Here is a 25,940-nt window from a genome sequence, read left to right on the forward strand (position 1 = left end):
TGCTTGAGGACACATGCAGTTCGCCCAGGTACTATCATCCTACGCATGCTACTTTATAATGTGCTTTTTTCACTGTATAAAGTATCATTCCAGGTGCATACAAGATGTGCATTCGATGAGGGGAATTTGAATCTCACTCAGCCAGATTTCTTTGCTGTTTGTGCAAATTTCCTCAAAGGGAGACTTTCAAAAGGTATAGCTTTCGAGTCTATAAAGTTAGAAAACACAAGTAATTTTCCTAAAGAGCGGGAAAGGGCTTAAGGGATTTAAAAATTAAAAACCAGAAAACATACTCCAACCAAAGGAGTTACAAAACAAGTGTAGTAATTTCCTCCCAGAAGGGAATGTGACACCTAGACAAAATTACGTTGTTTATTTTGCATGGTCTTAACTTAAACTATACAAAAAACAGAGAGTGGTGGCAGGAAGTGCCTTTTTGTGTCTCCGGAGGGGATGGGGCTCCCCAAGCGAAGCCTCTGGATATCTCAGGATTAAGCCAGAATCCTCAGAGAAACTTGCCCAAAACACTAATTGTATTTGTGTCTCTGTCTTTGATTAGTGGCTTAGTCAGCTTTCTGGCTCATTATCATTTTAATCTTTGTTATTATTATTATTATTATTAAAGTACTAAGGCTAAGACTTTAGGTTTATTTTTTATTTTCCCCTAGAGGAAAATAATTTAAATACAAACGTGAAGGTATTTTATATACTCTTTATCTTTGTTAACATCAAGTTAACAACCTTGATGTGGGAATGTTGATTTTTTTTCTACCTCAGTCATCAAATGGTTTAAACAGAAAGCAAAGGCTTCGGGATACTTGGACTCTGTCCTTTGCCATTAGTTGCTTTCCTTGGGTTGAATATCCATCCTACAGCTCAGTAAAGAAAAAAATCGAAGTAGAAAGTGTATATTGGGGTTTACTTTCAGCGATCTACTGTGTTAGAGCAGAATTGGTCAAATATTAACTGTAGAGTACAGGTAGTTGTTATATGGTGTTCACTGTAAACCCAGGTCTTAAGTTACTGTGTTACTTACGTTACTTGCTTTTATTAACAGATAGCGAGCCTTCGCAAGCAGACAACATTTAGGAAAGGATTCTTACATTTAGTAGGAGAGGGAGAGGTGGAGACTGTCATTTCTGGAATTTTCTCTAGGAAGGGCAGATACTGGTGTGTGAGGGTGTCACCTGTTTCCCGAATAGGTTGTAGTCTCTTTCTAAGGATTTTGAGATTTAATTAATGTAGTCGATGTTTTGTTTGTTCATTTTAATTTTAAAGAATATTACACAAATAACACATGAATACTGAAAAAGCAAACACATTACAGATAAAAATTCCTTTTAAAACCTACCCCCACCCCAAATCTCCAGTCTCCTCTGCCCCAGCCAGCCCCTGCCAAATGAAATCACTTTTTCAGTTTGATATACATGCTTCCAAACATTTTTCTTACATATATATATATATACACACACATATACATATACATGTATATAAAGATATATATCTATAAAATATGTGGTGTTGTTTTATTTCTTGATTTTTCATAAGTTGCATTATTCCATATTTATCATTCCAAAACTAGCTTTCTCCCCACCCACTCATCAACATGTCTTAGAGCTTTTATTCTAAGCTCCTCATAACTCTACATTATTAAAACAAACAACCCTGCTGAATTGTATAGGGTGCCAGGTTGGCTATTCTGTGTATGTTTTTAGCTATTTCCCTATTGATAGACATTAAGATTGTTTCTGATTATTTTTTTCTTTTCACCGCTAAAAACAACAAGACAGAAAACAAGTTTGTCCGTATCTACCTATGTACAAATATGACTTTTTTCCCTGAGGTTAAATATTCAGTGGAATGGCCGTGCAGAAGAAATTATAAATTATTCATGTTTTGTTTTAATAGACATGACCAGTTTTCCCTACAACATGACTTTCAGTGGTCAACTCCAGCAAATATTTCTTTTTATTAAGCTTTGGAATGGGCTCACCCTGGGCTCCAGACAAAGCAGAGACAGGAGGGCTATGAGCCGGAGTCTTTGCCGTCTAAGAAGGCTTAAGACTCATCTCTGGGGGACACCTGGGTGGCTCAGTCGGTTAAACATCTGCCTTCTGCTATGGGTCGTGGTCCCAGGGTCCTGGGATCGAGCCCCGTGTCAGGCTCCCTGCTCAGTGGGGAGTCTGTTCTCCCTCTCCCATTCCCTGCGCTCTCTCTCTCTCTCTCTCTCTCTCTGTCAAATAAATAAGATCTTTAAAAAAACAAAAAACAAAAAAAACAAAACTCATCTATGGGTCCCCATATATCAACTGGCAAAAGAAAGGCTAAACCAGAAGGTAAAAAAGATTAGTTATTTGTAGAAGGTGGATGGACAGAAATGGGACATGAAGAAGGAGGGAATGGAAACAGGTATTAGAAATGAGGTGGCCACAACACTCCTCTGAGTATATCTAAGCCCTTTTATGCGGCTGTGACTCTTAGAACCAGGGTAATGGTTTACATACTCCCAGAATAAATAAATCATTCAAATCAACCAGGATGAGGAAAGAACCCAACATGGAACACCAATAATAAGGAATCTAAGTGTATTACAAATAAAGACTATAACTACCCTGGAGGAGATAGGGAAGAAAACACCTAACCTAAGTCACTGAAAAATGATATTTTGGATACTATAAAACTAACTATGCTCTTTTCTTCTCCAGCTGCTTGAAGCTTGGTTGCCATCATGAATGATGCAGTCACTGTACGGACCAAGAAGTTCATGACCAACTGACTACTTCAGCGGAGACAGATGGTCATTGATGTCCTTCACCCCGGAAAGGCAACAGTACCTAAGACAGAAATTCGGGAAACTAGCCAAAATGTACAAGACCACACCAGATGTCATATTTGGATTTGGATTCAGAACCCATTTTGGTGGTGGCAAGACAACTGGCTTTGGCATGATTTATGATTCCTTGGATTACGCAAAGAAAAATGAACCCAAACATAGACTTGCAAGACATGGCCTGTAGAAGAAGGAAAAGACGTCAAGAAAACAGCAAAAGGAACACAAGAACAGAATGAAGAAAGTCAGGGGGACTGCAAAAGCCAATGTTGGTGCTGGCAAAAAGCGAGCTGGAGATTGGACACCAGAAGGAAGAAGGATGCTGCAGTGGCTTTAACTTGGTGATTGTGCATATTTTTCACGAGAGGATCAATAAACTAAGAACGTTAATGTGTCTGGTTGTTTGAAAAAAAATGACTAAGTATGGAAGGCCTGTACACAGAGGTTGTAGTTTGGTCAGTAAATCTGTTCCTCTCTGTGGGTCTCACAGGGGAATGAGTTAACAATTCTGAAACCGTTTTATGTGCAGACTAGTCTGGGTCCAATTAGGAGACAGAAACCACAGTCATCTGAACAGGGAAAGTTTAATAAAAAGAATTATTAACTATAACAAGAGAATGGAGAAATGAGTGATGGGCTTGTAAGAAGTAGAGAGAACTCTAAGGAACATAGGAATAGCATATAGAAGGAGTACCCACCGCTTAGGACTGAGAGAGACAACCCAAGGAAAAGACTAGCTCCTCTAGGGCAGAGATCTAGACCGAGTTGGAGAGGCCATGGCTCACTGAATAGCAGAGAAGCCATTGCAGTGCCATACTATCAGAACTTGCCAGAAACCCACTCCCTGTGGTTTCAGGAAAACTGTTCACAGGGAGGCATCTCACTGGAGGCACTTTACTATGTAACTGTCCGAAAAGGATACCAGGGAAAGCCGCCAGGCACTGGTGCTTCTGGATGCTGGGTACTGCAGAAGCCAGCAGCTAGAATCTGGTATTGGGGAAGCTGTCTACACGGCAGGAGCCAGACATTGGAGAAGCTGCCTGCAGGGCAGATGCTGGAAGAGCCGCCTACACTGCAGGAAGCCTATGAGAAGGAACACATCAGACCAGGTCTTCCTCCTTTCTCCTGCAATGTCTCTCCATCGCCCTCTACTGACAAAATTCAACATGGTCAGCTGACAAAGGAAAATATTTAAATGGACTGGCTTCATTTTTGCATACCAGATAATGAAGGATGAATTTGGATTTGAGGGACAAGAAACGGAAAACTGGCAGAGTCCACCCCTTTGCCTACTCACCTTCCATAGACTCCCTTTTACACACATTTGAACTCTCATATAACAAAACCTCTCTGTAATTCCACCTAACAAGATCCAGCTTTTTATCTTAAATGAAGAAATTTTCTTGCTCTCTGCCAAATGAGGAAACAGTCCCAATCAACAGTTACTGTATCCGTCACTGACTATGTTAATTAACCCTTAAATTCAGTCATAGTCCCACTGCGTAGTCTGTCACCTAAAATCTAAACTGTAAAGGCAGCTTCAGCAATTTGTATGCAAAATAAAAACGGGAAGAAGGAGAAAGAAGAAGAAAATGGTTAGCATATACAAATAAACACATATGTATGACAAGCAAATAAAATGGTTCTATAATTGGTCATAAGGCTGTAACATATCTATGACTTTCGTCTTCACTATACATTCGCTATCTCTCTCACCCTCAGGCAAAACCTTAGCTGGTTGAGGTGACCCAAACCTTAATTCTCAGTGACTCTAGGTACTTAATTGTACCTGCTTTTCTTGGTTGCTTTAATTTTCCATTAACCTTTACTATTAGGCATGGAAGTCCTAAGAGGTGCCCTGGAGAACCCCTGAATATATATGGATAAAGAAATAAATTTAGGTGTATGTATATATGTGTGCACGGATATATTTCCCAGCTCTGTTTGATAAGAATGCCTAGACACAATGATGTCCCAGTAGCAATGAGCACACTTAGTGTCCAGATCTTGGTTTCAAAAGATGATTCTCCAATAAAAAGAACCAGAAATCCTTGAAGAAATGATTGAGTCTAGCTAGCACTGGGACGGGGAAAATACTAGATGAACCCACAAAATAAATATTCATTAGCCCATGTTTGTGAATTAAATAACTGAATAAATAAATTAATGGGGGAAAGGGACAGGAGAATTTCAATTAACAAGTGTAGAAGGAATAAGGGAAATAGAAAAATCAGCACTAGAGCATCACAGTAATGATTGTTGCATGCAAGATCCACTCATGGATGCTAAAATTAGCTAGCAAAAGTTTGAGGGTAACAAGATATTTGTGTCATCTAAAAGTATCACCACTAAGAAATTAGAAAGAGAAGATAGTAACTTCATAGTGGAGACACCTGGCAGACACCATCTTAACCAAGTGATCAAAAGTAAAGTTAGAAGGGCACCTGGCTGGCTCGGTCAGTAGAGCCTGATCTCGGGCTCGTGAGTTCAGGCCCCATGTTGGGTGTAGAGTTTACTTAAAAAAAGTAAAATAAGGCATAGTGACACCATGTACCCCTGACATGATACACTACATCATTTCCCTGGCATTCTTACCAAAATTTCATAACTTGAATCCATTCTTGAAAAAACATCAGACAGGTGGCGCCTGGGTGGCTCAGTCGTTAAGCGTCTGCCTTCGGCTCAGGTCATGATCCCGGAGTCCTGGGATCGAGCCCCGCATCGGGCTCCCTGCTCTGCGGGAAGCCTGCTTCTCCCTCTCCCACTCCCCCTGCTTGTGTTCTCTCTCTCGCTGTGTATCTCTCTCTGTCAAATAAATAAACAAAATCTTTAAAAAAAAAAAGAAAAAAAAAAGAAAAAACATCAGACAAATACAAATTAAGGGACATTTTTGAATACTCTTCAAATGTGTCAAGGTCATGAAAGGCTGAGGACTTCCAGAGATTAGAGACTAAGGAGACATGACAACTAAATGCACTGCAGGTTTCTGGATAGATCCTGGACCAGAAATAGGACTTTAGTGGACCACTGATACTATGTGACAAGAATGACACTTCAATTCTCCGGTCCTCCTCTCAAAAACCCATAACCCCATCTACTCATGAGAGAAACATCAGACGGATTGCAAATGAGGAGCAGCCTACAAAATACTTGATCAGTACTCAAAACTGTCAAGGTCATCAAAAACAAGGAAAGTTGGAGAAACTGTCCCAGCCCAGAGGCTCCTCATGAGGATGACAACTAAATGAGATGTGGTATCCTGGATGGGATCCTGGAACAGAAAAGTGGCATTACAGAAAAAAGAAAAAATCTGAATAAAGTATGGGCTTTAGTTAATAATAATGTATCAATATGGATTCATTTATTGTGGCAAATATACCATACTAATGTAAAATGTTAAAAGAAGTGGAAACTGGGTAGGAGTACATGGGAACTCAGGACTATCTTTTCAGTTTTTCTGTGAATTTCAGACAATTCTAAAATTTAAAAATTTATTTTTTAAAAAGGGACATTATTAGTAGGGAGAATGGCAAAATTCCAATAACGTCTATAGATTACTCAGTAGTATTATACTGTTTCTGGTTTCTATAATTGGGCTATGGTTATATAAGAGGTTACATAAGAGGTTAGGGGAAGCTGGGTGGAGCGTATACAGGTACTCTTTGAACTATTTTTGCAACTTTTCTGTAAATTTAAAAATATTTCAAAACCAGTTTTTTTTTTTTTTTTTTTTTTTTAAAGATTTTATTTATTTATTTGACAGAGAGAGACACAGCGAGAGAGGGAACACAAGCAGGGGGAGTGGGAGAGGGAGAAGCAGGCTTCCCGCCGAGCAGGGAGCCCGATGCGGGGCTCGATCCCAGGACCCTGGGATCATGACCTGAGCCGAAGGCAGACGCTTAACGACTGAGCCACCCAGGTGCCCCAAAACCAGTTTTTTTTATACGAGCTTGAAATGTTGCCACTTTTTAAAAAAAGGACTCCAATCTATGGCCTCGCACACCACTCTCAACATTGGCCTCACAACAATATACGCATACTTTTAAAGGTACAAACTATGTTGAGAGTAGCCAATGTACATATGGCTCAATTTTATGGAAAGCAGTTTGGAAGTCATGAACAAAGCTGGAAGCACAACCAAGGCAATAAATGAGACCGCCTGGAGAGTCCCAGGGAAACATTGTGAGACATTACATAATGGCCGCCAGCAGGAATGGAAGAATTTATTTTAGGTTTCTAATTTAAAAATATATATTTATGTGCACTGGGGAAGGCCAGTGGAAGTCATCGTCTGACCTCTCCAGAGAAGGGAGGGTGCACCATTGTCCCTGGACCCTGGCCACCCTTGCCCCCACACTCCCAGCCTATGCTAACCTACAGGGGATTCACACCTCTGGGGCGGCTACAAATCTGCTGCCTCCGAGGAGGAGGAAGAGGCCTGGCTCGGTGGGTGCTTGCAGACCCCTGAGGGTTCTCTGTACGGTTTTGTTGCTGGTGTGAGGCTGACTTCTCTTGCTCATGAACTTGGCTCAGTGCCTTGCTCTGTGTCTGTTTTTGCAATCTGTCACTCCCTTGCTCCATCTCTATTGAAATTTAGTTTTAGAATTTCCTGCTTGAGGGCCTTAGGTTGGGAGACTGGAGTCAGGGCATACTGTGCTTTTTTTTTTTTTTTTTTTACAACTGAGAGGCACCGGTTGGCCCATCCCCGCAGGGAGGGCATGCCCTACATGACTCTGACACCTGGGGTTGTTGCCTGCTGCTTCTAGGTGTGCAAGTTATTCAACTGTGAGGCTCTTCCTCCACTGGCATTAATTCCAGAGGAGTAGAGAAGATGCGCCCTGCAACTGTAAAATGAGCATCCTGTGTTTCTTCCTTCCCTTCTGTCCTATTTCCCCCAAGTGCATCGGCAGTTCCTGTTCCCCGCCGTTTGCCCTGAACTAGTTCCTGCTAAAATGTAAACTGGGGCAGCTAGGGCCTGAGCAGATACTTTGAAACTCTTTTTTCCCCTTGGCTTCTGTGATGGTTAGTTTTTGTTTGTTTGTTTGTTTAAAGATTTTATTTATTTATTTGACAGAGAGACAGCGAGAGAGGAAACACAAGCAGGGGGAGTGGGAGAGGGAGAAGCAGGCTTCCCGCCGAGCAGGGAGCCCGATGCAGGGCTCGATCCCAGGACCCTGGGATCATGACCTGAGCCGAAGGCAGACGCTTAACGACTGAGCCACCCAGGCGCCCCTGTGATGGTCAGTTTTATGTGTCAACTTAACTGGGTTAAAGGATGCCCAAATAGCTGGTAAAACATTGTTTCTGGATGTGTCTGTGAAGGTGTTTCCAGAAAAAAATTAGCATTTTAATTGGTGAATTGACTAAAGCAGATGGCCCTCCCCAGTGCAGGTGGGCATTATCCAACTGGTTGAGTAGAACAAAAGGCAGAGGAAAGGCAAATTCTCTCTCTCTCTGCTTGAGCTGAGACATCCATCTTCTCTTGCCCTTGGGCACTGGCACTCCCGGTCTCAGACTTTCAGATACAGTTTGGGACTTACATCATCAGCCCCCATTTCTCAGACCTTTGGACTTGGACTGATTACACCACCAGCTTTCCTGATTCTGCAGCTGGCAGACGGCCAACTGTGGGACTTCTCAGCCTCCATGACTGCATGAACCAATTCCTATAATAAACCTCCTCTTATATACATCTCTATATATCCTATTGGTTCTGCTTCTCTGGAGAAGCCTAACTAAGACCACTCCCTCTTGGTTGTCTTCCTGTCCCTCTGAACCCTCTTTTCACGGTTCATTATCTCTAGCTTCTTCTTATACCCCAGCCTTCGAAACAGAGTTGGAAGAGGAAGATTGGGGTTCATGGTGCAGCATCGTCTCCAACTGGCTGTGTGTCATTCAGGCAAACTGGGAAACCTTTGTGAGCCTCAGATCCTTTACCTGTTAAGTGGAGCTCTCAATGGGTGCCTGGAAGGCTCAGGAGGCTGTGCTAAGTGTGAGGTACTGCCCTGGAGAATGAGTTCCCTGAGGGCAGGGACCTCATGACCTTGAGCATGTTCTATTCCAATGCCTTGCACAGTGCCTGGAATACAGTAGGTACTCAATAAATGCTTGCTAAATTAACAATTGAATCTAAAAATGCTAGTCATTATGATTATGCATTTGTGTATGTCACAAGCCATATATCATTTAGGTTCAAGATGGTACTAGAAAAAAATTTTTTTAAATCTGATAGTAGAAGGCAAATGGAGAGCTAAAATTTATAGGTGCAATAATTTGAGAAATAAAATGGCTGAGTTGCATGGTCGCTCCAGGTTGTTTATTGACTCTGTCTCATTGAGTGGCTTAGTGGGGTCTCTTTCCTCTTGACATATGTGACCTGTCTGGGATCTTTGTTTCTGGACATTGATTACCCAGTTTGAATCCTAACCTGCTGATGCAGCATGCCCATTTCCTTAAGAATAATTTTAGGGCGCCTGTGTGGCTCAGTTGGTTAAGCATCTGCCTTCAGCTCAGGTTATGATCTCTGAGTCCTGGGATCAAGTCCCACATCGTCGTCTTCATCGTCGTAGGGGCTCCCTGCTCAGCGGGGAGTCTTCTCCCTCTGCCCCTCCCCCTTCTCGTGCGCTCTCTCTCATTCTCTCTCTCTCAAATAAATAAATAAAATCCTTAAAAAAAAAAAAAAGGAAGCTAATGAAGGATATGCCCCACTAAAATGAGTGAGAAACCCGGGGCACCTGGGTGGCTCAGGAGGTTAAGAATCCAACTCTTGATTTCAGCTGAGGTCATGACCTCAGGATCATGAGATCGAGCCCCAGCCCCAGCTCCGACTCTGTGCTCCCTCTGTGAGGAGTCAGCTTGAGATTCTCTCTCTCCCTCTCCCTCTGTCCCTCCCCCACCCTCTCTCTGTCTAAATAAGTAAAATCCAAAACAAACAAACAAACAAAATGAGTGAGAAACCCTCAAAGATCCAGAAAATAGGATTCTAACACCAGAGAGAAGGAAAGGGAAGGACAGCTGGGCAGCAGACCTGAAGAATATACAACCTTGACGGTGGTAGGAATTCCTGAAAAAAATCCTGAGAGAAAAGCTAATGTCTCTGACCATGTGCAGAGTTGTATGGGAAAATTTAACAAGGGTTATATTAAAAAGGTAAATACTAACTACACACACATACACACAAACCAAAAAAAGTTGTAACAAGAAAGGAAATATTATCATAAAACAGTACTTGCCTTTAAGGTGAATAATGTTTCATAGTTATTATCACAATAATATAAACACTGAATATTGGTTTAACCAAAATTGTAATTTATTAGTCAGGATTCCAAAAAATGAAACAACTCTCAAATGGGATAATTTGAGGAAAATTTCATAAAAGAGGCTTTGATGGCAGGGTGAAAAGAAACCACAAAGGAAGGTGCGGTACCAGTATGAGGGGCTATTACCCACCCTCTCTTCCCCCCTAATACACAGACCTGAGGAGGCAAGGGGGTGGGAGCAGTTCTCGGAAACTGGAGCGAGTACTTGACAGCAGAGCCAGACTTGCAGCCCCCACAGCAACCTAACGTGGTAACTGAGGGCAGAAATACCTTTACTCTCTCCCTCCTCCCCCCCAACTGCCTGCCTGTGCCCCACAATGACCCAACCCACCCTGAAGACTGAGGGGCAGAAAGCCCATTGATGGGGTCTGTACAGGTCAGAAGGGTTCTGGAAGGCAGAGGAAGACATCAGGACAAACCTTAGTGGGTGGATAGAGGAAGGGAATGAAAGAGAACACAATTCTCATGTGTCATAAAGAGCAGGAAGTTAGGAGCTAGTCTCTAAATCGGTCAGTCAAGAAAGGCAAGATCAACATATGATCTAGATATATGGCAGCAAACACCAGAAAACAGCAAAAAGAGTTGAAACAAGGTACTCTGGGGAGTGAGAGTGACAAGGGACAGGTCAGAGGACTACTGTTTTCTTTTTGCATCTATTAGAACAAATAAGACGTTCAAAACTTTGTATATGTATAACCTTGATTAAAGTAAAAAAATAATAATATCCAGTCTAATCCTGAGAAAAACATCAGACAAATCCCAACAGAGGGGCATCCTACAAAGTACCTAATGTATGCTCTTCAAAAGTGTCAGGGTCATCAAACACAAGGGAAGTCTGAGAAATGGTCAGTCAAAAGGACCCTGAGACATGACAACTAAATGTTATGTGGTATCCTGGGTGGGATGCTGGAACAGAAAAAAGATATGAGGTAAAAACTAAGGAAATCTGAATAAAGTTTGGACTTTCATAATGATAAGGTATCTATATTGGTTTATTAATTGTAACAAATGTACTATACTACTAATGTAATATGTTAATAATAAAGGAATCTAGGGATGGTATATGGGAACTCTTATCTTCTCATTTTTTCTGTAAATTTAAAGTCGTTCTAAAAATAGTCTATTAAAAATAATAAGGAACTTTACAGTAGAAATAACCTTAAATGACAAGAAAACTATGCATTTTATTTTATTTGTATTATTTAGAAATTTAGTAGGGTTGGATGTTTTTCCATGTTTTCTAATGATTTTTTTGCATTCAAGACATTAAATCCCAGAATTTCAACAGTGATCTTAGTTATTTATTCATTCAGCAAGTACATATCAAATGCCAGCTACACACAGGGTAATACTCTGTGCACACCACTTGGGATACAGGGACCTTTTCAAAATACAGTCCTGCCTTTGCCCTTAAACCTCTCAGAAGTTGCTGGGTACTCTTAGATTCAAAGCAGGGTACAAAGTCCTGCCCACCTATCCCTGCAGGCCTCTTGAGCTCACCTTGTACCATGCTTCCACACCTCACTGCTCTCCAATCACACTGGCCTCCTTTGGTTCCTTGGTTCCCAGTCCCCTCAGGACCTTTGCATATGCTGCTCCCTCTGACTAGAACACTCTTCCTGTCTTTGCTCCCCTCCCGTTTGCCCAGGTGTCTCAGCTCAGATATCACTTCCTTAGAGACTTGTAATTATCCCTGGTCATGTAGTTGAGTAATGCCAGTGTCCCCCTTGGAATGTTTGCTTGTTGGTTCTAAGACAGCTGGGACAGTGTCTTGTTGTGGGCAGTATCTGATGTCCCTACTGGTCCCCAGCTTCTGGCATAATGCCTGATGTCATGCAAGGACTCCATCGGTACTTGTTGAATGAATGAGTGAGTGAATGTTAAACAGGATATGGTCCCTAGCTGTCCAGTCTAGTCTAGATCCAAACCAGGATGTTAGCTCCTGACTACTGACTACTGACTGGGTAGTTTGTAGTTAACTCCTTAGCTACTGACTGAGTTCCAGCTGCCCCTGGGCCTGGCTGCATCAGCTCCTGGCCTACTGCTTGCAATAGTAACGTTCACGGACCCTCAGAGCCATTTGTTTACTTCAGACACACAAAAACCCACCGAAGTCTGCATCCCCATCATTCCTGTGTGGCCACCTTAAAAAAACTGACATTCAGAGAGGCTAAGAGAATTGCTCAAAGCCACATGGTTACTGAAAGCCCGTATTTGTTGCCGAAAGCCCATATTTCACCTAGTTTTCTTACCGCCTCCTGAACTCTACTCACCCCCAAACTTAGCACCAGCTCTGGTAACAGCGAGCACTTGCACCTGCACCGGGGGTTTTGTCCCGGGATGATATGCTCGCGGGGCGGCGCCGTCCGAGATTGTTCGAGCGTCTCCGACCTGGACCACGCGCGCCCCCTAGCGGTTACCGTGGAGCCTGGGCGCCCCCGTCCCCTTTTCCTCCTGGGGAAAAAAATGGGAAGTGGCGGTGCACTCATGAATTCTGTTTTGTGGCCGCAGAACCCACCGCCCCCGGCACTCTGGGGGTGAGGGCCCGTGGATTCCGGGGCGTGGGGTTCGGTCATCCTCTCCAGGTCTAACGCCCGCCCTCGTTCCGAGCGTCTGGGCAGTCTGGGAGGAATCAAGACCAGTTTGGGAAGGCTGCGGGGCGCCCCAAGCAGAGACTGTGTGTGTGTGTGTGTGTGTGTGTGTGTGTGTGTGTGTGTAGGGGGAGGCGGGGTGGAGGGGGGCGGGTGAAGGGACACCTACTTCGTGGGAGCCAAGACTGCCCCTGGCCAGACTGGCATCCAGCTAGCCTCTATAGAGGGCTCTGACAGAGGCTGGGGCTCTCAGCACCATGGTGCTCCCCCAGAGCCTCGGGAAACTTGCACCCCCTCAGCCTGCTGAGAGCCTGGCGGGGGGGGGGGGGGGCACTCTTTGCCTTTAATGTCTTGACTAGTATATAAAACATACTACTTGAGGGCGCCTGGGTGGCTCAGTTGGTTAAGCGACTGCCTTTGGCTCAGGTCATGATCCTGGAGTCCCTGGATCGAGTCCCGCATCGGGCTCCCTGCTCGGCAGGGAGTCTGCTTCTCCCTCTGACCCTCCCCCCTCTCATGTGCTCTCTCTCTCTCAAATAAATAAAAATCTTTAAAAAAAAAAAAAAAATACTACTTGAGTAATACCAAAAATAAATTAGAATTTTGGCCCACTGCTTCTAACCACTGCTTATTAAAATGGTCTTCTCTGCTAAAAATGATTTCAGGATACAAATTATTTCCATCATCACTTTATCCTTTCTTATGTTTCTGGGGATAATTTGACTCCTAACAAAATCCAGTCTTTGTGTTAAGGGTTTTTCTTATCTGGTTAGATTCTAGGTAAATTGGGGAAGTATATTTGCATTTCATCAACAGCTTATTTAAAGGTGATTTAATCTGTTTAATCCCTAGCTTCATCCCAAACGGGAGTGGAGGCAGCAACAGTTTCTTGCCCACTGATGTGTGCCCGTAAGAGAGCCAGGCACTGGGGGCAGAGAGGTGAATCAGTCAGGGATGGTGAGGGGTGGCTGAAATTGTGACTGGAGCCCAGGTAATCGGCTGTGGTAGGTGAGCCCATGTATTGTATTTGAGGACGGCCTCATCCTCCTGTTACCTACACAGCTGGGCTCGGCTGTGGTCTGGAGGAAGGTATGGTCCATGGAGGCCATGTAGGGGCCTGGCCCCCTCATTTTATCTCAGCTCTCAGTACAGAGGTTCACTTCCTACAGCCTCATAAATATTCTGAAAGATCTAGGGTAAAAAGAGGGGATGAGAGGCAAAGAATCAATGGAGAAGACCAGAATGGGGAGAATGTTGCCAAATATCAGTTTATTACCTGACCAAATTTGACCCTTTGATGTACGTGGTTCTCCCCCCCAACCCCCCATGCTTAAGGCCTCCTTAGAAGGTCAATAGGAGGGCATCTCAGTCCCTGGTCCTGAGGGATATCAGTCTAACAAGTTTTAGAATGGACACTTAGGTCCTTTCTTTCTTGTGTTCTGTAGTGCTTTAGTTGGAGCCTTCTGAACTCTGCAGCATGTTTTCAGAGGCTGCCACTTGCCAGGTTGGGCAGTGAGCTATGGGTTGGCGTGGAGACTGGAAAGGGAATGCGAGTGTTGCTCTGCCTTCCCTGGCCGCTCAGTCATATGGTGATGTGAGTAAAACCCAAGAAGAAATGCTCTCCTCCCCAGTGCTCTCCTTAAGGCTCTCCCTTAGCCATAAACTCCAAGTACTCTTCCTTTTCCTAGAGTCCAATCCTGGAACAAAGAAGAAATGCAAATGGCCACTAAATACATGGGAACATGGTCCACCTCATTATTAACCAGAAAGGACAATTAAGATTGCTGTAGATGGGGCTCCTGGCTGGCTCAGGTGGTGGAGCGTGTGACTCTTGATGTCAGGGTTGTGAGTTCAACCCCCTCGATGGGTGTGGAGCCTACTTAAAAAATATTATTTATATAATATTTTAATATATAATATAATATATAATGTATATATTAGAATGCAGTAGATATTGAGCAGTTTGGCATTTTAAATGTGTATATAATCTAGCTATTCTTATTCTAGAAATAGATTTTTTAAAGATTTTATTTATTTATTTGACAGAGAGAGAGACAGTGAGAGAGGGAACACAGCAGGGGGAGTGGGAGAGGGAGAAGCAGGCTTCCCACTGAGCAGGGAGCCTGATGTGGGGCTTGATCCTAGGACCCCGGGATCATAACCTGAGCCGAAGGCAGACACTTAATGACTGAGCCACCCAGGGGCCCCTCTAAGAATATATCTTAAGAAAATAGTTGAATGAATGCATCAAGAGAAATGTGTGAGGATATTTTTGAATCACTGATTATAAGAGAAGTCCCTCAGCAGGTGATTGGTTGATAGATTATGAAGCATCTCTAGGCTGGAATGTCATATAGGTTAAGGAGCTTAAGGAGCAGGCATCCTCATGGTTTCCATGGTGTTTCATCAACACCCATGTGTGGTCCTGGCCTTGTCTCAGCCCCTGGCACCCCTGATATTCATGGTAAACTCCTAAGATGCCCTGCTATGGGAGTTGGGAATGACCCAGAGAGGAGTATCAAGAGTGTCAGGGAGGCCTGGAAAGGAGCAGAGCATTGAACCAACAGCTCCCCCAGAGGGGCAACATTGTGTGAGGTCTATTCAGAGAAGGCTACTCTACAGGCAACTTTCTGTGGATCCTGGTTCTTCTGGATGACCAAGGAAGTTGTGGTGCTTGCTTTCACTGGGTCTGGCTGAATTCCTGAGTATCCCAGCAGTGAGATGAAAAATAAAACATTTCTGTCCTGTGGTGCACATGGACAGGACATCTTAGCACCTGGGTCTTGTGATGGACACTGTTGTTTGGTAAACCCAGTATCCATCCTCGCTTTCTCTGGCAACAGTGCCAGTTTTCTCTGGACAACTGTTGTTTTCCACTTCCAGCCTCTGGGGTTCAGGTGAAGCTGCCTCTGCTCCCTGGTTCCAAAGTGGTCTTGTCAGAGCCAGTCTCCAGGACTTCTGCTAGTTTACTGAGAAGAGTCTTCATTCTCCACGGGGGTAGCATGCCAAACTGGGTCCACTTCTACCTCCGTGGAGAGTTTAAGAACGGAGGTATGTGCCGGGTGTGTGGAGTCATGAGGGAAAGTACAGGAACACAATGTTAGCAGCAGCTGAACTGTCACCATACTTAGGCCTGACAGACAAGGAGAAGGAGGGGATTCTGGACCCTAGAAGGAGAGAGTCATGTAGAGGAAGACGCCTTTTGGACAGAGTCTCCAAGGTTTACTGAGTCATGTAGAGGAAGACGCCTTTTGGACAGAGTCTCCAAGGTTTACTGAGACAAGAAGACGAAGATGCAGTTGAGCGGACAGGTCCACACAGCTTGGAGCCAGGTAGTGAAGGCAGAGTGGGAAAAGATAATGCGGGGGGAGGTGGGGCCGGTATGGATTTTATTGTAAATGGTCATTGAATAAATGCCACCACAGAGGATTTTTAATCAGAAGTCAGTGACCTGATTTACCTTTCGGAGATCACTCTGGATTCAAGTGGAGAAATGCATCATATATTGGGATGAAAGTGGAAGGAGGCAATTTAGCCCTTAGGAAGGAGGAGGTGGTAGCAGAGATGAGGGGCAGGGCGGAGGACAGTGAAGTGGTGGGATTCAGGTGCAGAGATACAAGTCAAAGTGGGAAGGGGCTCGTGGTGAAGTCACATGACCTTGGCTACTCCACTTCTCTGAGCCTCAGCTTCCTACCCATTTCGCAATGGTAAGTCTGACAAGTGTAGTGGTTAAGAGTATTGTTTTTGCCAGATCTGGATTTGAATCTCAGTAGGTACCAGCTGGGTGACGTTATGCAAGTCGGTTAATGATAGAATGTAGCATTTATTGAGCACTTGCTATGTGCTAAGCAGTAGAATCCTCCCCAGACTAGCATACTTTTTGTTATTCCAGTTTACAGGGGTCAGGAACAGTAACATGGAGAGAGCAAGTCATTTGTCGGAGGTCTCAGCCAGGATTTTTCTAACCATCACATTACCCTCACTTTTCTGTGCCGGAAACTGGGACAAGAATAATACTGACACTTCCCTGTGCGGTTGGGAAGATTCAAGAAGAGGCCTGGCAAATAGTAGGTGCTGATTAAATTATTTTTAAAACCATTATTATTATATTCTTTGTGTTTTCCTGAGTTTTTTGCTGGGAGCAGGCATCACTTGGACATATCCCTTGGATTAAAAAAAAGACCTGTCAGGTGAGGGGGAAAAAACTGCAGCTCCCGTCTCCTCACTGGAGATTCGGGGTGTGGCCATAGTTGGGGGTGGACTACAGGGCGGGGCGGGGCCAAGAAAGAGGGCTGGGCTGGAGGGGCGTGGCCAGAGCGCTAAAGTCGGGGCTGGGGGCGGGGCCCGGAGTGAAGGGGCAGGGCGCGGGCCGGCGGCGCATGCTCGGTGGTGCGGCCAGCTCCGCCGCCGCCGCCGGCGCCACCGCCCACTTGGGGCTGGCCAGAGGCAGGCAGCTGGGGTGCAGAGTAGGGTAGGGCTGGGCGAGCGCACGGCCATGGCCCCGTGGCTGCAGCTCTGCTCCGTCTTCTTCACGGTCAATGCCTGCCTCAACGGCTCGCAGCTGGCCGTGGCCGCGGGCGGCTCCAGCAGAGCGCGGGGCGCGGACACCTGCGGCTGGAGGGTAAGGAGAAACTTCTCGTCGTCCCCAAAAGCGCGGCGGGCGCGGTGCGCACAGGTGCTTGCCGGCAGCCGAGCGGGTGCCGACGTGCCTGCCCTACGCGGAGTCAGCGGCAGGGCTGAGATCCCCGCTGCTCCCGCCCTTCTTCCCTCCCTCCCGGGGCGCGCGTCCACCAGCCCCCGCCGGGATGAAAGGGGCCGCCCGACCCCCGGCTTTGTGTTGTTAATGAGGCGCGGCCACTGGCCGGGGTCCGGCTTCCAGAGGGCGAGCGAGAGGGGCGTCCCGCGGCGGGCGGGAGAAGGGCGCCCCACCCTTTGTTCCCGGACCCGTACCACCTTCGCCCCGGGGCTGTGATGCTCCGAGCTGTCCCGACTGGGAGCGTTTTGGAGCAGGAGTGGTCCTGTAGTCCACCCGTCCGGTCCACAACTCTGCAGAGGCCCGGGACTGCCAGGGTGGGGACCCGGAGCGCTGGGGAGGGATGCGCCCCCTCTCGTGGCCGCATTGTTCCTTCTAGGCTGGGCCGTCCTACCCCACTTTCACCCCACCCCCGATTCCTGACTTGCTGGGAAATTTTGCTCCCCGTTCAGCCCTTCGTCTAGCGAATGGTCTCACGGATGACCTACACCCCCTCTCCCTGGCCCCAGCTTGACTTGGCGGATATTTTTCTAGGCCAAAGGAAGGCATGAGTTTGTTACCTCGGTCAGATGCTCCAGAGGAGACTGGAGAGGTGCACAGACTTAGCCTTGTTGTTTGGAGCCTTCTCCCAGTAACTGAGCACTTTGATGCTGTCCTGGGTGGTGGGGCATAGGGTGGGGGGCGGTGTGCGCGGGGATGCTGCGGTCCCCGGTCCCCACCAGGGTTCCTGGGCTTGGGCGGCCCCAGGACCCGGAGACTGCATCTGTCTGCCCCGCACCGCCCACCCAAGCCAGGGCGGCCAGGCGTCAGGGCACTCAAGGCCTTTAGACTTGTGGAGGGCTTTGTGAGGGCTTTGCACTCAGGCAGCCACGGACATGACCTTGGCTCTGCTCCTGGGCTCCAGTTTCTCCACCTGAAAAATGGGAATAAATGGGGATTTCCTAGTTATCCCAGCGCTATTGCGCTGAGAGTTGGGTGCTTTACTTAGAACAAGGTTGACTCACCTCTTTTGGGATGTTCTGAATGGCCTCAGCACAGTCAAGGCCTAGGACCTGGCACCCTTTTAGAGTCTCAGGCTGGTGCTTCCAGCTGTCTTGTCCCACATTCAGAGAAACACAGTACAGAAAACCAGGTATGAGCCAGGCAGCTGAGATATCTTCAAACCTAGTAGCCGCACTATAGAGAGCTATAACACACCCTCCCACCACCAACCCCATAGTGAATATAACCTTCCTGTTTGAGTAAAACGTCACATTTTGGTAAAATATCACAATTATTATTTTTTAAGATACCAAGTTTTCCCCAGTTTTTAGATCAAAAAGTTTTCCTTAAGGCTATCTCATATTGACTTATTAATCCTGCTAAACTTTTTGGATTTAAATGGATATTTTGGCTTTTCAATAACTGTAAGAACATCACATGTATTTTATTTTGAGTTTACAAATGACAGCATAGGTGGATCAGTCCAAATTGCTGTTTTTCTGCAATCGTCTAAGTAGTTTCATGTGTCAGTTCACAAAGCTTGGGAAGATTTAATGTTTTGGGTATAATAGTGACCCAAAGGAGCTAAGCTGATGCTTTTGTTCTCTATGCCTGTGGGAATGTGTTCATTTCCCCTGTGTACCCCTGCCCTGAATTAATGGTGGCCCCCACCCCAGAAGCCTCACACTCAGGCTGACCTCTTTTCTCTCACCACAACTCCTAGTTGGGGGTGACCTCAACAGCTTTTACCTTGGTCTCACTAATTCTCTCCTTGGATCATTTTCATCCCTTCTTGAATGAGCATGGAAGCCTCTGGGCCATCTCCCAGATTCCACACTCTTCCCAACCTGATGCATGGCTCCTTCCCTCCTGGACTTGCCTTTTGGTGCATCTGCTGGAGCCACCAGCTCTCCCCAACCCCTCTTGCCCACCTGCCTTGCATACCTACCTTTCCAGCCTGTCCCTAACTTTTGTGCCCTTTGCGCTGCTGAGGCATGCTTTCTCTGCTCCTAGGATGCCTTTTCCTCCCCTGAGAACCTTCTGCTTGTCCTAAGACTCAGCTCAGGTGATACCATCTCTGGGAAGCCTTCCCTGAATGCCATTCCCCTTGCTTTTTCTTCTCATGCAGGTCCTTGCACTTTAGTTCTCACCACACTGCATTGTCAATATTTGCTCACATCTGTGTCTTAGGACAGGTTTCTTTAGCCAGGCACTTAACCTCATCTTGGTGGCCTCAGAGCCCATAAATCTTGGCTGAGCCCAATTAGACCCTGCAGCCTTCCTGCTAAATTCTGTATTAAGTGATGATATTAGGAAGTGGATGGAGAGATGAGAGCACTGAGCTCCAGTGTCCTCTCCGCAACAGGCTTTTGCACATGCTGTTCCTGTCTGTGTTCCTTCTCTTTACACCTCAGCCTCCCTCCTCTGCTTCAGCAGCACTTCCTGCAGGAAGCCTTCCCTGCCCCCACCTCCCTACATCGGGTCTTCCAAAAGTTGCTCTGTCAGAGGACTGGCCAGTGAATACTGGTGTACAGTGATTTGGGCCCTTGATTCACGTCGGAGTCCCCTATCAGATGGTGGGTATTCAGCTCATAGATGTTGGTCTCAGTTCTGATGTTGCTTACAGTCTAGTTGGGGCCATGCAGACATAAAAGAAGGGTTGATTATGTGTGAATCAAACAGGAGACTTCCTGTGGGTCCAGGTCACATGGAACCTGAGAGGGGGACAGCAGGATGGAGACGTGAGTCCTGCAGGATCTGGGTGCTGCAGAGGAACTGAGCAAATGACCCTCTTGATCTCCAGGGAGCATTTGTTCCAGGAATTCTTGCCCCTACAGCAGTGTGTATTTTCCCAGGACTTGCAAGGTGACTGCAGCCAGCGAACCTTCAGCAGCTTTTCTAACACACCCTTTGGGGAGGCTCTCTGAGGAGCTGGTCTGGTTTAAATGGTCAGATTTCACAACCTTCCTATTATTAGTGGGGCAATTAAGGGGCCGATACCATCTTGAACACAGCTTAGTGTTTTAGAAATGAGTTGTGGGCACACTTCCTTGACTACTTAAAAAAATCCCTTAGGGCCCTTGCCAGGTGAAGTTGCTCTTGGAGTAATAAATACAATTTTCCCAAAGAAGTAACAATTTCTAAAACTGGTATCCTCACTTACACTGGATCTTTACTCTTGCTTCTTGATAGTGGAATGTTTTTGTTTGTGATGGGTAACTTTCTGTCAGTCATTTGCGCTGAGGTTTTTATTCCCTCGTCTTGCTAGTTGTTCAAAATACACTGATGGAACAAAGAATTAGGCATCGGCTCCCCGGGTTTTTATTTAGTGGCGTTTCCTGCAGTGGAGAAGGAGGGAACAAGAAATGCCCTTCTATCTAAATGGGGTACATCTTCTCTGGTCTTCTATCTCTGAAACAAATGTCTACCCTGCAAAAAGCCCGCTCCTTCAGGAATTCAGGAAGCCAGAATGCTGGCATCATCTTTACAATGAAGTGCAAGTTTCCCATTTAAGGCAAATACTTCATCTCAAAAGGTAGGAAGGAATAGGGTGGTACTTGGAAAAGAAGAAGTTCCAGCTGGTTAAAATTTAGGTCCTGATAAAAGTCCAATCCAAGAACTCTCCTTGGCTGTGGGCCCAGGCATGTTTATTTGATTCTGAATTGGATGCGTTTTCATTCACTTGCAGCTCATGGCTTCCTAGCCTGCATCTGGTCTGCCTGTCTTGTGGGCATGTCTTCCATGTTATACATGCTCTTGTGTCTCTTACAGAATTCTTGGTTAAAAAATGACCCAGCCCTGGTTGACACATTTTTCAGAGAGACATTTTTATAAGAACTGCGATGCTTTCCTCCAGCCTGTTTTGCCGCGTTAATTGGGAATCCTCCTGGCGCGGGTCCATCTCTCTTGAACTGCCCTCCCTTCTCTCCCCTCCCCCATCCATCCCACCGACCGCCCCCCCCCCCCCACCCCAGAGCCCCTGCAGTGCCTGGGGCATTGTGCTAGTTGTATTAACAAGGGGATACAGCTGGGTGAATGAGACCGGCAAGTAAGTACCGGCTGTGGACCCTTTCCCTCGGAACACAATTTCTCAAAGTCTGGGGGCTTCCAGTATCAGGATTCCTTTGGGAGTTCGTTAAAAATGCATATTCAAGGCTAATGCGACCAGAATGGGAGTGAGATGGGGGTTCAGGAATTGGCATTTTTAACAAATTGCTCTGATGCTCTCTCAATGATGAGAGCCACTGCTTTAGGAGACAGGACTTCCCCGGGGCCAGAGAAGGGGGAGAGAAACCACATTCTAAACATTTAAAATCAGAGTTTGACTTTAAATTACTTGCCTGGATTTAGAGAGGAAGTGGAGACTTTGTCAGAGCCCTGGCCAGTGAAAGGGGTCAGGCTGGTTAAGGGGGTCCAGGGGAGCCAGCTGGGCCAGGCACCCTGGTTTGGGTGGATGCCTTTAGCCTGGGGTTGAAGGGGAGGTCGGGAGTGAAGGCGACCCTGACGCGTCCATGGGTTCCTCCCCAGAACAGCTGGGCTTGTCTGGAAAACAGTCTCAGGAAAGAGTAGGATAGGATCCAAATCATATTCTCTGCAGTTCAAACCTTACCAGCGTCCCTACAAAGGAAAGAACTGCTAATGCTTTTGTAAGTCTTTAAGTTGAGTATTTTTCATGCTTCATTTGGCCTAAAATGTGTGTGTGTTTAAGCTTTTAGACCCTCTTTTCCCCTCATCGGTCCCTGAGCTATTCACATACCATGCCCAGCAGATGTCTGCTGCGGCTGGGGCCACCCCATCAGCAATTAATTGTACATTTTCGTTTCTCACTCCCTCTTGTGTCTGCCTCTGATGGATGGGCTTTTAGGCTTCTGGAAGCTTACCCCCCCCATTTGTAAGAGTATGGGCTGAGGTGGTGGGGGGACCCAGGTACCCCTAGAAGTTTGACAGGCTGGGGTGGGGGGTGGGAGGGCAGTGCCCTCAGAGGAGACCTTTCTCCTGCACTCTACCCTGGCAGCTGAGACCTTTTCTGTTTCATGTCTCCCCCAAATTTGGAGGTCTCCTGCCCTCAGCAAGCTCAGGGGGCCTGTCTGTGCTGGTGCCACGGGCCCCATCTCCCAGCAGCCTGACTTGCTCCTCCAGTGGGAGGCAATGTCTTCCTGGGCTGTGTTTGTCTTGGCTGCTGGGACATTCTGAATGGTCCTGACACACGATTAGGTGACTGATGGCCCCACAACACATTGTCTCCTCCAGGGCCTGGGGCCTTTGAAGCTCTTCCCTGTGGGAAGTAAAGAGACTATTTGCTCTATTAAAATGCCTTGGAATTTCCTCTGTTTAACCACAGGCCACTTCCTCTCTGCCACTCTAAACGCGGCAGGGCCACTGGCTGATTGAAAAGACACAAGCCCAGGAGAGAGCACATCCTACTGAAACAGATAGTCTTACTGCAGATTAAAGCTGGGGCAAATCTCTAAGAAGAAACCAAATCTAAGGGGGAAATCCTAGAGATAGCTCCTTATCTTGTTCAAAATTTAGCTGGTTGACATAATTCACACTTGAAGTCCTGAGTGCATGATAGATTACTTTGTTTTTTGTTTTTGAAAAGAAGGGAAGTCTACATTGTAACCAGATTAGTATGTTAAATCTACACGTGGTAGGTTAAGGTCCTACAATCAAGTGGATTTCTCATTGTGTGAGTTGGAAAGTCTTTATTATTTGGGAAGAGCATGATATCTGTTCATAGAAAACCATACCAGGCTTATTCTCTCCTTGCAGATTCTGTCTGCTGGTTTCATGGGCTCAGAAGTCCCAAGTAAGAAGTGTGCAGCCTAAATCATACCAAGAATATCTCTGGGGAGAGTGTCCCTCACCTTTTCCCAAGCAGTATCTTGGGAAAGTTTAATTAATAACAGCAGGCGTGAAACTAAAAATTACCTAAGTAACAAACACTGAACATTTAAACACTGCATGTACCCGGTTTTCTGTGATGGAGCCTAAAAAAGGAATAACTAGCTGGTTTCTAAAGGAGACTATTATTTTAACATTTACAACTCCATTGTTCAAAGCATCTGTGATAAAAAACGGCTTCCCTTTGCTTTGGTTCCTTGTTTGGAAATGTTGGGGGAAGGTGGATGTAGCTAATTAAGGCTACAACATTTAAAGGGGGGACTTAATAGGTACCAGCTGTCCTCAACAAATCACTGGGTGGAGGACAAAATAAAGATGTGATGTGAACACATGATTCTCTTCTAAAACGGAAGTTGGCCTATAAATTGTCTGATTTAATAGCATGAATGGAAACTACTTGTATTAAAAAAAAACTGCACTTTTAAGAAGCATTGGTTTTTATAGTAAACCTAATGGTAAAATGTCTTATTTGCATAAGGCTGGTACCTTAAGAGTTGAAAGGGCAGTAGATGGCAAGGTTGTTGGAAACTTAATAAATGTTCATTTTATTGTACGTTCCTTCGTTCCAAACCTGAACATTAATCATGACATTAATCATGAGGCTTTTTCATTAAAATTACTACATTGTAGGGAATGTTGCTTGAACTCATCAGAAATGTCCTATAAAACTGAAGCGGCAACTTTGAAAGGCAATGGAAATTGATAGCATTAATTAAATGTTCGGATGGATATTTACATTTCACATGTTAAATGAATACTTCAGATGAATCCTTTTGAAATCATGAGGGATTAGGCTTTAAATATAACCTTTTTAGATTTAAAAACTTTATTTCTTTAAAAACTAGGAGTTTTTCCAAGTGTTCTGTTTTGTCAGTTTTGTAGGACGACACCCCCCAAGCCCATCCCCTCCCATTGAATGGTAACTCTTTAAAAAGTGCTGGCTATGGCCCCAGACTTCTGTTCTGAGATGGGGATAGAGGGAGGGTTTCCTTGGAACGGAGAAGTGCATTTTCCTGAGACAGGCCATATGTTTAAAAACCCTTTCTTTGTGATTTTATTCTGTCCAGGTGATTTCTGGTTTCTCCTCTTCTGAAATGGCCCCCCTTTTACCAGAAGAAAATGCAATGTAATCCAGACCGATGCTCAAGCAGTCGGCCCTAGCAAGTGTGGGCCCTGCTGAGTGACTGTTAATCGCTGCCTTCCTCTGGGGGCGGGGGGTGGGGGGTGGGGGGGCGGTCCACATTGGCTCTGGGTGGGGCACAGGCACTCACATGGTTAGGATTTATTGTAACTGCTCAATATCTGAAGTTCAGGAAGACTCATCTGGAGTGAGGAGGGAAGACACGGTTTTTTTGAGCAGCTACACCGTGTCAAGTCTTGGTGTGGTTTTGTAGTTTACTTATGTTTTCCAGGGAAAAGGCAAAGACAGTAGGACCAGGCCCTCTCCCCTGTCTGCAGTGGCTCCCCACCCAGCTGGGGCTGCAAGAGAAAGGCATAGGGGCCCAGAGACAGGGAGGTGCAGGAAGGATTCCAAGGTACAGGGAACTCTCTGTCCTCTCTCTGCACCTCCCCACTCCTCCCAGAGAAACACGAACCACAGTTCCTGCTGCTCCTCAAACTAGAACATTCTGCCTATGCAGTTGCCACTGTGGATGTGCCAATGCCTGAGGCCCTGCTTGGCACCTTTGGAAATCTGGCTTTTTAGCCCTTGTCCCCATTGGTTCCCAGTAATTCTGGCTTCCTGGTCTGCCTTAGTTTCCCCTGCTTTGGAGGAGGCTCACCTTTCTCTGGGAGGCTTCTCCACATCGTGCTCCCCCTCCCCTGGCCTCCCCATGTGAATTTCACCTGGGCCAGAAAGCCTGCTTATAGCAAAGTCACACCCACCCCATCATGCCTCCAGGTTTAGTGAGAATGCATCCAGCCTTTTGCAGTGATGCATTGAAGAAGAAGAGGAAACTTGATTTGTTTATGAAGAAGAAACTTAACTCGGATGGTTCAGAGGAGGCTTAGAAGAAGGGATTGGTGAAGGGGTTGGATGGCCAAAAAAGGCAGCCCCCCTCTGTAAATGGAAACAGGAGGTGGGGAGATCCTTTGAAAGAAAAGTGTGGCAGAAAGAAAGAAGTGGCAAAGCTGGGGGAGAGTGGTTCCTTGCACGGGGTGGGGACAGGAAGGCTGAGGATGTAGGTTGGGGTGTACGGTGCCTTGAATTTTGTCTGCGTGCACCTGTCAGGAACCATGAGGCTTGACGGGTTTTTCCAGCAGATGAATGGTTTGATAAGAGTGACCCTCAGTGGCCATTTCTTCACTCAGTGTGTATTTGGTGACTTCTACACGCTGGGCCCAATTTCTGGATCTTCGACTGTAGCATGGAGACAAGTAGGACAACGGGATAGCGACGTGACCAGCCTGTTTGAAATAGCAACCTGCCTTCTTTTCCTCACTTTGTTTTTCTCCACAGAACTTTCACTGGGAGACACCCATGGTGTTTTCTTGTCTGTCTGTCTCCCCCACTACGGTGTCCGAGGCATGAGGCCAGGGCCCGTATCTGTTTTGTTTCCTGC

The 25,940-nt window shown here is 45.9% G+C and overlaps 1 protein-coding gene and 1 pseudogene across 1 annotated transcript in view; both read left to right on the forward strand.

Moving 5' to 3' along the window:
• Positions 1 to 2,728: 2,728 nt before the first annotated feature.
• On the forward strand, positions 2,729 to 3,167 carry LOC118542346 (small ribosomal subunit protein eS24 pseudogene; annotated as a pseudogene).
• Positions 3,168 to 17,199: 14,032 nt separating this feature from the next.
• IL17RD (interleukin 17 receptor D) overlaps positions 17,200 to 25,940 on the forward strand; it is a 69,280-nt gene continuing 60,539 nt past the window's right edge. The window contains exon 1 of the mRNA XM_078076862.1: positions 17,200 to 17,361. Coding sequence (XP_077932988.1) covers positions 17,236 to 17,361 — 126 coding nt within the window. The 5' untranslated portion in view covers positions 17,200 to 17,235. The remainder of the gene's footprint in view (positions 17,362 to 25,940) is intronic.

The sequence above is a fragment of the Halichoerus grypus genome, chromosome 1, assembly GCF_964656455.1.
Source record: "Halichoerus grypus chromosome 1, mHalGry1.hap1.1, whole genome shotgun sequence".
Taxonomy (NCBI): Eukaryota; Metazoa; Chordata; class Mammalia; order Carnivora; family Phocidae; genus Halichoerus; species Halichoerus grypus.